Genomic DNA, 13,188 nt, shown 5'->3' with positions numbered 1-13,188 from the left:
GTTCGAATTTGGATTTGTTTTATTGTTGATGATTAATCATAATGAATGTCTTATAATTGTTATTCAATATTTATACTTTAAGAGTATATTCATGCTTTATTGCTTTAGACTGTGACTTTGCAAAATTTTATTGTATGTTTATGAATGCATTCGGTTTATGTATGGCTATGTCCTAACCTTTTCTTTTTACAAAAACCATGTGTCCCAAGCATGTCTGTGCCATGTCCTGTATCCATGTCTGTTTCTATGTGAAATTTCTTTGTGAATATCTGGAAATATTGCTGATAGAATAGAACAGAATACAAACATGTATTGGTCTCTCCATTGTTGTTTAGACAATTAGTGTGCAAGTTGCATGATTATTTTTTAGATATGCTTCTCAAATCTGATAAATATTTTTGTGTGGATCTAACTAGATCAAATTTAATTTATCAGTTTGCAGACAGAAAACAAAAAATGATTCCTCACTCAGTAGATGAAGTACCACTTGAGGTTCATACCCATAGGTATGAAATTCTTTATCGGTGTAATCTATCCTTTTATTTGACATTTAGGACATCACATGTTAAAGTTGGTTGTTCCTGATTTTGGATAATTTTGAACATTTACTGATTGTTTTTGTTGCTTGGGTGTCTAGAATTTGTATTGTTGGCTATTACATTGATTTCAAAAGCATGTGTGCATGTGTATATACTATATAGTTGATCTAACTTATCCCATGGATATGCTTGGGATAGTCTTGAACACTCCCTATAAGATGTTAGATTTTGTTTGCTGTAATAGGACACAGGTTTAGATTGCATAGATATAATCAAGGCCAAGTGAATTTGACATACTTCTCAGCTGTAAACAAGGCAATCTTTTGTTGGCTTTCACTCTTTCAAGAGATCAAAGAGTATCCAAGAAATATGTGGAAGCCAGGAATGGAGTATCGAGTCCTACTATGTAAGCTCTAGTGAGGAGGCTGGTGAAAAGAACAATACATAGTGCATAGTATTTTGAGATACCGAATGATCTTCAATACTGCTAGTAGACTGAATCGTACAAGGTGCACTTATAAACTGACTCACTAAATGGACTGCATAGACAATATTAGGTTGTGAAATGGTCAAACAAGTGAGATTTCCAATTAACTAACCCAGTGTTGTGAAAAGCGTTGAGGCGTAGCGAGGCGCTCCACCAAAAACCGAGGCGAGGCGTAAGCCTCGAGGTGTAAAGCGTAAGCCTCAAATATTTTTTTTGAAAACTTTAAAAAAATTATAAAAAAAATATCTAAAAATATAAAGAAAGAAAGAAATGCTTTATTGATGAAATAACAACCAATAAGAAATAGAAAATCTCAAATAAGTACTAAAAAATATGAGATTAACATATAAAAGTAACTAACAACTGATTACATAACTGGAAAATATATGAGATTAACCAAAAAAAGTTAAAATATACTAAGAAACTGATTACATAACTGAAATAACTGGAAAATATATGAGATTAACCTACAAAAGTTAAAATATATGAGATTATTCTAAAAAACATGAGATTAACATATAAAAGTAACTAAAAAATGATTACATAACTGGAAAATATATGAGATTAACCAACAAAAGATAAAATATACTAAGAAACCGATTACATAACTGGAAAATATATGAGATTAACCTACAAAAGTTAAAATATATGAGATTATTCTAAAAAATATGAGATTAACATATAAAAGTAACTAAAAAACTAATTACATAACTGGAAAATATATGAGATTAACCAACAAAAGTTAAAATATATTAAGAAACTAATTACATAACTGAAATAACTGAAAAATATACGAGATTAACCTACAAAAGTTAAAATATATGAGATTATTCTAAAAAATATGAGATTAACATATAAAAGTAACTAAAAACTGATTACATAACTGGAAAATATATGAGATTAACCAGCAAAAGATAAAATATACTAAGAAACTGATTACATAACTGGAAAATATATGAGATTAACCAACAAAAGTTAAAATATATGAGATTATTCTAAAAAATATGAAATTAACATATAAAAGTAACTAAAAAACTGATTACATAACCGAAAAGTATATGAGATTAACCGACAAAAGTTAAAATATACTAAGAAACTGATTACATAACTGAAATAACTGGAAAATATATGAGATTAACCTACAAAAGTTAAAATATATGAGATTAACATATAAAAGTAACTAAAAACTGATTACATAACTGGAAAATATATGAGATTAACCAACAAAAGTTAAAATATACTAAGAAACTGATTACATAACTGAAATAACTGGAAAATATATGAGATTAACCTACAAAAGTTAAAATATATGAGATTATTCTAAAAAATATGAGATTAACATATAAAAGTAACTAAAAAATGATTACATAACTGGAAAATATATGAGATTAACCAACAAAAGATAAATTATACTAACTGTTTACATAACTGGAAAATATATGAGATTAACCAACAAAAGTTAAAATATATGAGATTATTCTAAAAAATATGAGATTAACATATAAAAGTAACTAAAAAACTGATTACATAACTGGAAAATATATGAGATTGATTAACCAATAAAAGTTAAAATATACTAAGAAACTGATTACATAACTGAAATAACTGGAAAATATATGAGATTAACCTACAAAAGTTAAAATATATGAGATTATTCTAAAAAATATGAGATTAACATATAAAAATAACTAAAAACTGATTACATAGCTGGAAAATATATGAGATTAACCAACAAAAGTTAAAATATACTAAGAAACTGATTACATAACTGAAATAACTGGAAAATATATGAGATTAACCTACAAAAGTTAAAATATATGAGATTATTCTAAAAAATATGAGATTAACATATAAAAGTAACTAAAAAATTAATTACATAACTGGAAAATATATGAGATTAACCAACAAAAGTTAAAATATATTAAGAAACTAATTACATAACTGAAATAACTGAAAAATATACGAGATTAACCAACAAAAGTTAAAATATAGTAATATACTAAGAAACTGATTACATAACTGAAATAACTGAAAAATATATGAGATTAACCTACAAAAATCTTGTTGATCATGTCTCAGAAATCTTGTTGTAAAAAAAAGTTTTTTTTTTCTTGCGCCTTGAGGCACAAAGGGCTGCGCCTCAAGGCGAGGCACGCCTTTTTCACCTAAGGCGCATTTTTGATAACACTGAACTAACCATATATTGTAGCATTAGTGAGTGGCTCACCATCCGTCAACTTGAGTCTAACGTTTGCTTTAAGTGCGTCAGTAGACTGAAATGCTTCCCATACTCTGTCAGTCTAGCTCGAGTCACTAGATCAGCTACATACCATGTTGTGATAGTATATAACCTCTTTTAGAATATGCCATCTCTATCCTATGAAAGTAATGAAATACTCCTAAGTCCTTCAACTCAAATATTTGGCCAAGCTTTTGCTTCACATTAATTATTAGATGAATCTGATCACTTGTGATAATCATATTGTCGACATATAGCAGAAGCAAACACTGTCCCTAAGAAGCTGAAAAAAAACCCACATAGCTAGATCATGGTAGCTCTATGTAAGCCCAAGTTGTTTGACTGCAATATTGAAATTCTCAAACCAAGCTCTAGGAACTCGTTTAAGCCCATATAATAATACTCTATGACGCCAAGAGGTAGTTGCATGCTTAGTTGTCATAGGCCGTGAGCCCCTAAAAAGGCCTAGGTGGTACCCCAAATAAAAAAATTAAAAAACATAAAAAACACAAAAAACACAATAAGAAACATGTATGCAATATAAAATCAATCAACAATAAGCAATAGACAAATAATATGTCATTGAACACTGTAAAGCAATTATATTACATAACCTTAACCTGCTCAAACAAATCAAGAATAAATTAACAATTGAAAGAACAAACCATACAGCTAACAATGTGAATGAACAATACACAAAAAATAAAATCATGTATACAAAAAAATCAACAAGATATAATACAAGCAATAAACAAATAATGTCTTCTTCTTCTCAACAATAGACATAATACAAGCAATAGACAAATAATGTCTTCTTTTTCTTCTTCTAAACAATAGACATAATACAATCAATAGACAAATAACGTGTCTTCTCCTCCTCGAAGAAGAAAACAAATGATATGTCTTCAAAAAAAAAATTAAAAAAAAAAACTTCAAAAAAAAAGCCTAGGCTCTAAAAAAAGCCTAGGTGGTGCCTAGGCGACCTAGGCAGCGCCTAGGCGGTAATATAGGGCCCCACCACCCAAACCTGGTCGCCCAGGCGGTGGGGCTGCGCCTAGGCAGCACCTAGGTGTCACCTTTGACAACTAAGGTTGCATGTAAACCTCTTCCTCCTGCTACTTATTGAGGAAGACATTGTTCACATCAAGTTGCTAAAGATCCTATTGTTAAATTATGTAATCAAACTTGTAATTTTGCATATATATTTTATATATATAAGGTAATACATATACATATATATAATATATGTATATGTATTTACCAATTATATATATAAAATATATATATTCCTTGTAAGGGTAGTTTAGGAATTTTACACATTCTTTTTCGAGAATATGATTTTGTATTTATTTTCTTTTTCTTTTTTCTTTATTCCTTTTTCTTTTTACATTTAATGCATTGTACTTGCATTGGGAGGGGCCCAACCCACTAGTCGTTGGACCCCTCCAACGGTCACATTTGTGACCGTTGGAGGGGCTCCAACGACTATGTGGAGCCCCTCCCAAGGCCTTCTCAAAGCCCTATATATATGGGCAGCTCCTCTTGTATTTTCTTAAGGGATTTGGGATTATAGCCCAACCTCTTTAGTTGTTTATGAATCTTATGAGTGCATTTGCACATTTGTGATTCGGTGTGTTGTGCTTGTTGTGCACAAGTGTTCTTGGGTGTGTATGTTCACACATTTGTTCTCAAGGTTATTGCGTTATCAACTAAAGTATCTTGTTGAAGATTCTTTTACACCTATTACCTATTGAATTACCTAGAGACCCTATCACCTACTCTCATAGAGATCAAAACAACTTTAGGAGTGCTCTTGACAGATATAATGATGCCAGTTCCAGTGCCTCTCAGAATGAAGTGATCCCTCGTAGAACTGAGAGAAGTAGAAGGCCTCCTTCTAGGTTCATTTCCTATGACTCTTTTTCACCAAGATATAGAGCCTGCCTTAGTGCCATCCACTCTTATATAGAACCTAGAAATTTTGAAGAAGCACGAAAGTGCCCTGAATGGATTAATGCCATGAACAATGAACTTGAGGCTCTAAGAAAAGCCAAAACCTGGGAATTTCAAAATCTTCCTAAAGGGAAGAAAACAATAGGGTGCAGATGGGTCTTCAAAGTAAAAACTAAAAGTGATGGATCCCTTGAAAGGTATAAAGCTCGCTTGGTTGCAAAAGGATATAGTCAAGAATATGGTATTGACTATGAAGAAACTTTTGCTCCTGTAGCTCGTATGGTCACTGTTCGATGTCTTATAACCGTTGCCTCTATCAACAAATGGAACATCTATCAAATGGATGTGAAAAATGCCTTCTTAAATGGCGACTTAAGTGAAGAAGTTTACATGGATGCTCCTCCTGGAATGGAGACTCCTAAGGGAAAGGTGCTTCGTCTTCAGAAAGCACTCTATGGCCTAAAACAAGCTCCCAAGGCTTGGTATGATAGATTTAACTCTGTTATGATTGAGAATGGTTTTTCCTCTTGTTTTACTGACACTGCTCTATTTGTTAGAAAATCCAATGCAGGGATTGTAATTTTACTTCTATATGTTGATGACATGCTCATCACTGGGAGTGATTCTAACGGGGTTAAGCGTGTAAAATCTATCTTAAAAGATAATTTTGAAATGTCTGACTTGGGTTTTCTAACTTATTTTTTGGGAATTGAAGTAGCATACTCTCTTAGAGGATATTTCTTATCTCAAACTAAGCTTGCTTCTGAGATCATCGACAGGTCAGGTATTACAGATGAGAAGCTTTGTGAAACTCCTGCGGTAGTAGGAACAAAGATGAAAATTGATGATGGGGTTCCCCTTTTGGATCTTACACCCTACAGACAGCTTGTAAGATCTCTGATGTATCTGAGTATTACCAGACCAGATATATCCCATGCAGTCCACACTGCAAGTCAGTTTCAGCATGCGCCTACATCCGTTCACATGAGTGCCATCTTACGAGTTGTAAGATACATAAAGGGTACTCTAAATAAGGGAGTTTTTCTGTCCTCTTCTTCTGACTTAAAATTGATTGCTTATACTGACTCAGATTGGGGAGGTGACCCAAATAACCGTCACTCCACCACTGGTTTCTGTGTGTTCTTAGGAGACTCACTAATTTCGTGGAGATGCAAGAAGCAACAAAAAATGTCGCTCTCCTCAACTGAAGCTGAATATCGTGCCATGGCAACTACTACCATGGAGATTGTTTGGATTCACCAACTGCTAGAAGACATGGGGATCAAAATTGAATGACCCACCAAGCTATGCTGCGACAACAAGAGTGCAATCTACATTGCAAAGAATCACACCTTTCATGAGCGGACTAAACACATCGAAATGGACTGTCACTATGTTCGTGAAGCATATCTCCGAGGAGTTATTGATCTTCCTTATGTCACGTCCGAATATCAGTTGGCAGATTTCTTTACTAAAGCCTTGTGCGCTCCGCGGTTCAACTTCCTTCTTGGCAAACTTTCGGTCATCTTGCCCTAAGTTTGAGGGGGGGTGTTAAATTATGTAATCAAACTTGTAATTTCGCATATATATTTTATATATATAAGGTAATACATATACATATATATAATATATGTATATGTATTTACCAATTATATATATAAAATATATATATTCCTAGTAAGGGTAGTTTAGGAATTTTACATTCTTTTTCGAGAATATGATTTTGTATTTATTTTCTTTTTCTTTTTTCTTTATTCTTTTTTCTTTTTACATTTAATGCATTGTACTTGCATTGGGAGGGGCCCAACCCACTAGTCGTTGGACCCCTCCAACGGTCACATTTGTGACCGTTGGAGGGGCTCCAACGACTATGTGGAGCCCCTCCCAAGGCCTTCTCAAAGCCCTATATATATGGGCAGCTCCTCTTGTATTTTCTTAAGGGATTTGGGATTATAGCCCAACCTCTTTAGTTGTTTATGAATCTTATGAGTGCATTTGCACATTTGTGATTCGGTGTGTTGTGCTTGTTGTGCACAAGTGTTCTTGGGTGTGTATGTTAACACATTTGTTCTCAAGGTTATTGCGTTATCAACTAAAGTATCTTGTTGAAGATTCTTTTACACCTATTACCTAACAACAACTACTCCAAGTAGTGTGCAAAAGGTGGTTGTGTGCGCCATAGGAGCCAAGACTCTACATAGTCTGAATTGTTGATTATAGCCCTTAGTTACAAGTCTTGCCTTGTATCTTTCAATACCACTATCTACTTTTGTTTTTATTTTATGTAACCACCTACATCCAACAACTTTCTTTCCTTCAAGTAGCTTAGTCAAGTCTTAACTCTTAAGTATGCATTCTCTCTAGTGCAGTCAATTCTTCTACCATAGCTTGCAACCACTTAGACTAAAGTGCAACTACATGATAGATGCCATGCTCAACATATGAATTTTAAAGCAAGAGTTGATGTTGAACAAAAAAATGATTTATAAGAAATAAAATGAGGAACAAAAGGATGAGAACTAAGTCTTACCTGCGGTACCAATATCTCCTGTAGCTCCTTATCAACAATGGTGAAATTGGGTTGTGTATCAGAAAAATCATTTGTATCATGTGTGAGTCTATCAAGGAAAGGAACACAATCAAAATCCTGAGATCTACATGTGTTTGAAGTGGTCTACACTCCTTATCTAATTCAATAAATTTTTTCTAAACGGAAAATGATAAAAGAAACAAAGTGTCTGACTCCTCAGTTTGTTCCCTATTACTAGAAGCAAAATAAAGGTGATGCTCTAAAAGGTGAGATGCATAGAGTTCTATACATTTTTTGACGAGTCATAAAAATAATATCTTTTTTGACCTCCAGGATATCTAATTCAATAATTTTTTTCTAAAAGGAAAATGATACAAGAGACAAAGTATCTGACTCAGTTTGTTCTCTATTACTAGAAGCAAAATAGCGGTGATGCTCTAAAAGGTGAGATGCCTAGAGTTCTATACATTTTTTGACACTGAGTCATAAAAATAATATCTTTTTTGACCTCCAGGATATCTAATAAAATACTTGACAGTCTTGGGTGGCACTGGCAGTTTGTCTCTCTCATGCTGAGCTATGTCACACGAATACTTCATTTTGCCCTCCGTACCCGTGTCGACACACGTCAACACCTGGACACGCCATTTTACCCTCCGTAAATATAAGTTTGTATTCAATTTATAATTTATAATTATATTTTCAGTTTATAACTTTATATTTTCAGTATATAATATATATTTTAGATATAGCATATATATTTAGATTATATTCAGTTTATTTTGTATTTATGTGATATATATATATATATATATATATATATATATATATATATATATATATATATATATATATAGCCGTGTCCCTGCACTCACATTTTTTGGAATTGCCATGTCGTACCCTCTGCACCCGTACCCAGGTGACATAGATGCTGAGACATAAGATATAACAAGTACTACCAAAGACATATGAAAGAATAATCAGGAGCATAATCGTATAACCTAGAAAAAGTTTTTCTCCTGCAATGACACTAATAAACATGCAATTGACCAGAAACATTGCTACAGTTGTTTCCACAGCCTAGAATATCCTAGGACACTGCCAAAAAGCAATAGTGCAAGAGTGGTCTTAAGAATATGTATATTTTTACGCTTAGCTACTCCATTTTATTGTGAAATATACTGGCAAGATTTCTGATGTAATTCCTTTTTTAACTATGAATTGTTGCAATTGAGTACTAATATACTCTCCCTTTGAATCTGAGTGCAATATTTTCAAATGAGTACCAAACTGTATTTCAACCATAACATAGACTTGCCTGAATATATCAAACAATTTACTCAAATTTTTCATGAAATAAACCCATGCAAACCTTATATAAACATCAATAAAGGTAACAAAGTAGACAAATCCTCTTTTAAAACAAATCGGAGAGGGCCTCGCACGCCAAAATATACAAGATTAAAAACATGCAATAATTCAGGACTACTAATTCCAAATGTCAATGCATGACTGTTAGCTACAACTCTCACATTCCCTGATTAGGTCAGATTTGACTAGTTTCAACTCATTGGCTATACCAATGGACAACATATGCTAAAGTCTTGACATATTCTATCATCTAGCATAACCTTGTGGGAAAAAGTTTTGAAACCTTTATAGGATCCAGCAGAATCAACATTTTCATCTTCTTGTGGTAACAATTGGGCCTTAGAAACACTACTAGGGGATCTTGCATCCATTGGGTTGCATCTCTCGCTCCTTGTCAAAGGCCAAAAACATGAATTGATTATATACATGCTCATCACTGTCAGCATGATATTCTTTCTCGTGAAAAATGACATGCTTAGAATTAACTATCTTTCTAGTTTCTGGATGAAAACATTGATGCCCTCTCCACCTCCAACAATTAGTAGATTTATGCCTTTGAAGGAAACTTGTTAGGTTGTAATGATCTAGATGCTCAAATATATGCATCCGAAAAGCACATAAAGTTTGATAATCATGATGCTTGTTAGACACAACACAATGAGTAATTTAACTGTGATTTAACGGGGATAAATCACAGTTAAATTAACTGTGATAAATATTAAAGCTGTAAAACAATAATTCCATGCAAGGTGTATAAAATATTAGCCAAAACTTGGTTACACTATAAAAGTTTATTATAAGTGGCTGCATTTTTGGGACGGATACATGAAGGGTCTGATTCGACTGAGCAAAAACTCATGCTTGCACTTATAAAAATAATGGAAGATAAGTATCAATGCGTGATAATGTGCACAGCCTTCCACTACTGAAATCCTTATGCAATCTTCTCATAAGGGAAAGTTACAGAATTGAACTTTGGGTTCCATCTTTTCCAGGATTTAATTGTGTTATGTTTTATTTTTTCTTCATTTAGTTCAAACCTTTTTTGAAGATGAACCTGGGTTTCCAAGGATCCTATTGCATATAGACTAAATAGACTTATTTTACTTATCTCTTGCTTTACTAGGTATTCATTTAGTTAGTTTGAAAACATGCAGTGAAGATATAATGAAGCCCAAGGAATCAGAATCGTCTTGTATAAGTGTGAAGAGGAATAATCTTGAAAGGGAAATTCTAGAGACATTGTTTAGCATGCCTGAGAGATCTGACGAATTGCCCAAGAAGTCTCAGAAGATGAAGGCTATGAGGAAAGCAAAACTAGTAGTACAAAGTTGTGTGGAAGCTAGTCCTGTGGAGCCAAAAGTTCATCCTGATGAAGGTACCCATTTAAGCGCCATATTGCAAACACTGGATACCTATTACTTGCTGGAAGGTTGTAATTTAAGTGGGCATGTCAATTGTCTATCGTCTACTGCTTGAGCATAGAAATTAAAATCAGTTTTCTCAGTACGCCAGATTCATTATTATCTGGATTTTAGAGTGCTTTGAGGCCAGAAATCCGTATCTAGGAGAAAGCGATGTCATTTATCTATGTGTCCACACACATTTACTTTTATGTTAAACATTGGTTGAAGTTAAATGATTCTCATGCCATGCATTTGTCTCACTCTCAAAACAATACTTTATTTTGCTCTATATTCCAAAAAAAATTTCTTTGATAAATACTCCTATCTTTGTTTTGGATGTCTAGACAAGGATAATGTGTATCAGGAAGCTAAAGTGAGTGAGTACCATGCCCTACGGAAATCTTCCCAGCAGCATTGGGATGCAATGAAGACTTACTATGAAGCTGTGAGTAACTTTGAAATTTTGAAAGTTGATTTGTCAAATCATTGGTTTATTTTTTTAGGTATCCTCTTATACTATAAAATATATCAGATCTTGTTGGGAATATAGCCTTTTATTCATATAGGACAATGACTCTTTTTTCAGATTGTATGATAATGACTTCTCATACGTCTAACTTTATGCAGGCTGCTGAGGCACATTCAAAGGGAAATCTTGACCGAGCAAAATATCTTTTGGAACAGGTTTGCTTCCAATTAAATTAGAAAAGAATGTGACAATACAATAATATAGCAAAATGAGTTGTCAAAGTTTTTTCCATGATCTTGAATTTGACAAAATGTTTGAATCTCATTCCGGTGACTTGCATAATACTTTTCCAAAACATTCCTAAAATTTGTAAAGATAGGAGACAGATTTTTCAAACCGTGTTTAATTTTTCTTTTTCTTACTGTTTTTTCTGAGACTTGGAAAAAATGATTTGTTTTCCAATATCTGCTGAGATAGTCCCTTGTCAAGGAAATTCTCATAAAGCTTTGGGGCTGTGGTCAGAATTTATATCTCAGGGATAACATTTGTCCATTAATTACATGTTACTGAATTTCCTCCATGGTCCTTTGGAAGCATGTTAGAGTATTTTGTTAGGACCCGGATCTCCCAAGGGTGGAGGAGGGGATTCAGTCCTGCTGATCTGGAACATGAGGCAGGATGTGGCTCGTGAAAGAGGCGTGCGGGTGAGGGACAGCACCTGGATGGCTGGGCTCTAGCTGAGCAGTAGGCTCGCTGCAGGGGCGTGCGGCAGCGGCAGTGGAGACACTGCAGGTCGTGCGGTGTGTCCTGCAGCAGTGGGACACATTGCTGGCCAAGCAACAACTGAGGAAGAGAGGGACGCATGAGTGGAAGGGGAGACGCTGGGGCGTGTCACCGGGTAGGGACACGGTCACAAAGGGATACGCCTACGACATGTGGCAGGGGTGTGGAGAGAGAGAGAGAGAGAGAGAGAGAGAGAGAGAGAGAGAGAGAGAGAGAGAGAGAGAGAGAGAGAGAGAGAGAGGCGAGTCCAAGTCAAGGACTCGGCCAAGGAGGAAACCAACGAGGAGAGAGAGGAGTGCCGCTCCTTGTTGGCATAGGTAGCGAGGTGGAAGGTGAGGGCGGCGATCAAAAGGAAGAAAAGCATTCCTGACCGAACGACGGCGGTCAACAATGGACGGGTGAGGGAGCAGAGTCTTTCCCTTAGGGAGCAATCACACAAACCAAAATGAAGAATAGAGAGGAATCTCAATATGTTTCATTAAGAATAAACTAAGCTATAATACATCTATATATAGGAGTGCAAAAGAGAAATTTAGTAATCAGTATAAGCACAGTCCCACCGTAGAGAGGACTCTAAGGGGGCGTCCCACCTAAATCCCAACCTAAGCAGAACTCTAGGCTGGGCAGGGTTCCCTAAAATGGATCTTGGAGCTAGGACGGCTCCTACAGATTGGATCTTGACTGGGGTGGATCCAAGGGTGGGGGGCGGATCCTTTGGGTTAGACCTGGAGTGGTAAAGGGTTTGTAACAATCCATCTCTCTCAAACACGTTTTGTCCTAAAGGCAGAAACTTCAGATACTGAGCTGCTATTCGGTCTTCTTCTTCCCACGTCGTTTTGTCTACTCTGCTACCAGTCCACTGGACTAATATCTTCGTCACTAGGCGACCGTCCTTCCTCCGCCTTCTCTTCCCAAGGACCTTGATGAGCTGGGGTAAGGTATCACCAAGGTTGGACACCCGTCGAGCGACTCTCCTTTATATGGCTTAAGGTGCGACATATGGAATAAGGGTATACTTGGGCTCTTGTGGGGAGGTCGAAGCTATAAACCACTATCCCGACCCTCTCTAAGATAGGAAAATGTCCGTAGTAGTGGGGTGCCAACTTGTGCTATTGTACTCGTCATATTGTCCCTTGCCCTGTGGTGACAACTTGAGGAGCACAAGGTCACCCACCTGAAACTGTCGTGGTCGATGTCTCCGATCATAGGTCTACTTCATTCGCTCTTGGGCGACAACCATATTCTTACGCAACAAGCGCAAGAGGTGGTCTCTCTGTAGCAAGGCCGACTCAATTGCATCTGCCCGCGCAGCTCTACCAACATAGTCGGCTATGGTCGGAGGGGGTCATCCGTACGCAGCCAAAAATAGAAATAGGGTTGCCTGTATGGAGAAGTGGTAGGTTGTGTTGTA

General features: G+C 35.4%; 1 protein-coding gene across 1 annotated transcript in view; it reads left to right on the top strand.

The window, feature by feature from the left end:
- The window catches only part of LOC149818746 (putative nuclear RNA export factor SDE5), a 62,939-nt gene extending 50,225 nt beyond the window's left edge, over positions 1–12,714 (top strand). The window contains exons 4-8 of the mRNA XM_089986286.1: positions 436–506; positions 10,277–10,497; positions 10,870–10,970; positions 11,153–11,209; positions 12,661–12,714. Coding sequence (XP_089842412.1) covers positions 436–506; positions 10,277–10,497; positions 10,870–10,970; positions 11,153–11,209; positions 12,661–12,714 — 504 coding nt within the window. The remainder of the gene's footprint in view (positions 1–435; positions 507–10,276; positions 10,498–10,869; positions 10,971–11,152; positions 11,210–12,660) is intronic.
- Positions 12,715–13,188: the final 474 nt, after the last annotated feature.

Source organism: Nuphar pumila, chromosome 13, assembly GCF_984573655.1.
Source record: "Nuphar pumila chromosome 13, dmNupPumi1.hap1.1, whole genome shotgun sequence".
NCBI classification, from domain to species: domain Eukaryota; kingdom Viridiplantae; phylum Streptophyta; class Magnoliopsida; order Nymphaeales; family Nymphaeaceae; genus Nuphar; species Nuphar pumila.
The sequence above is the reverse complement of the archived record's forward strand: the minus strand, read 5'-3'. Positions and strand labels throughout refer to the sequence as shown.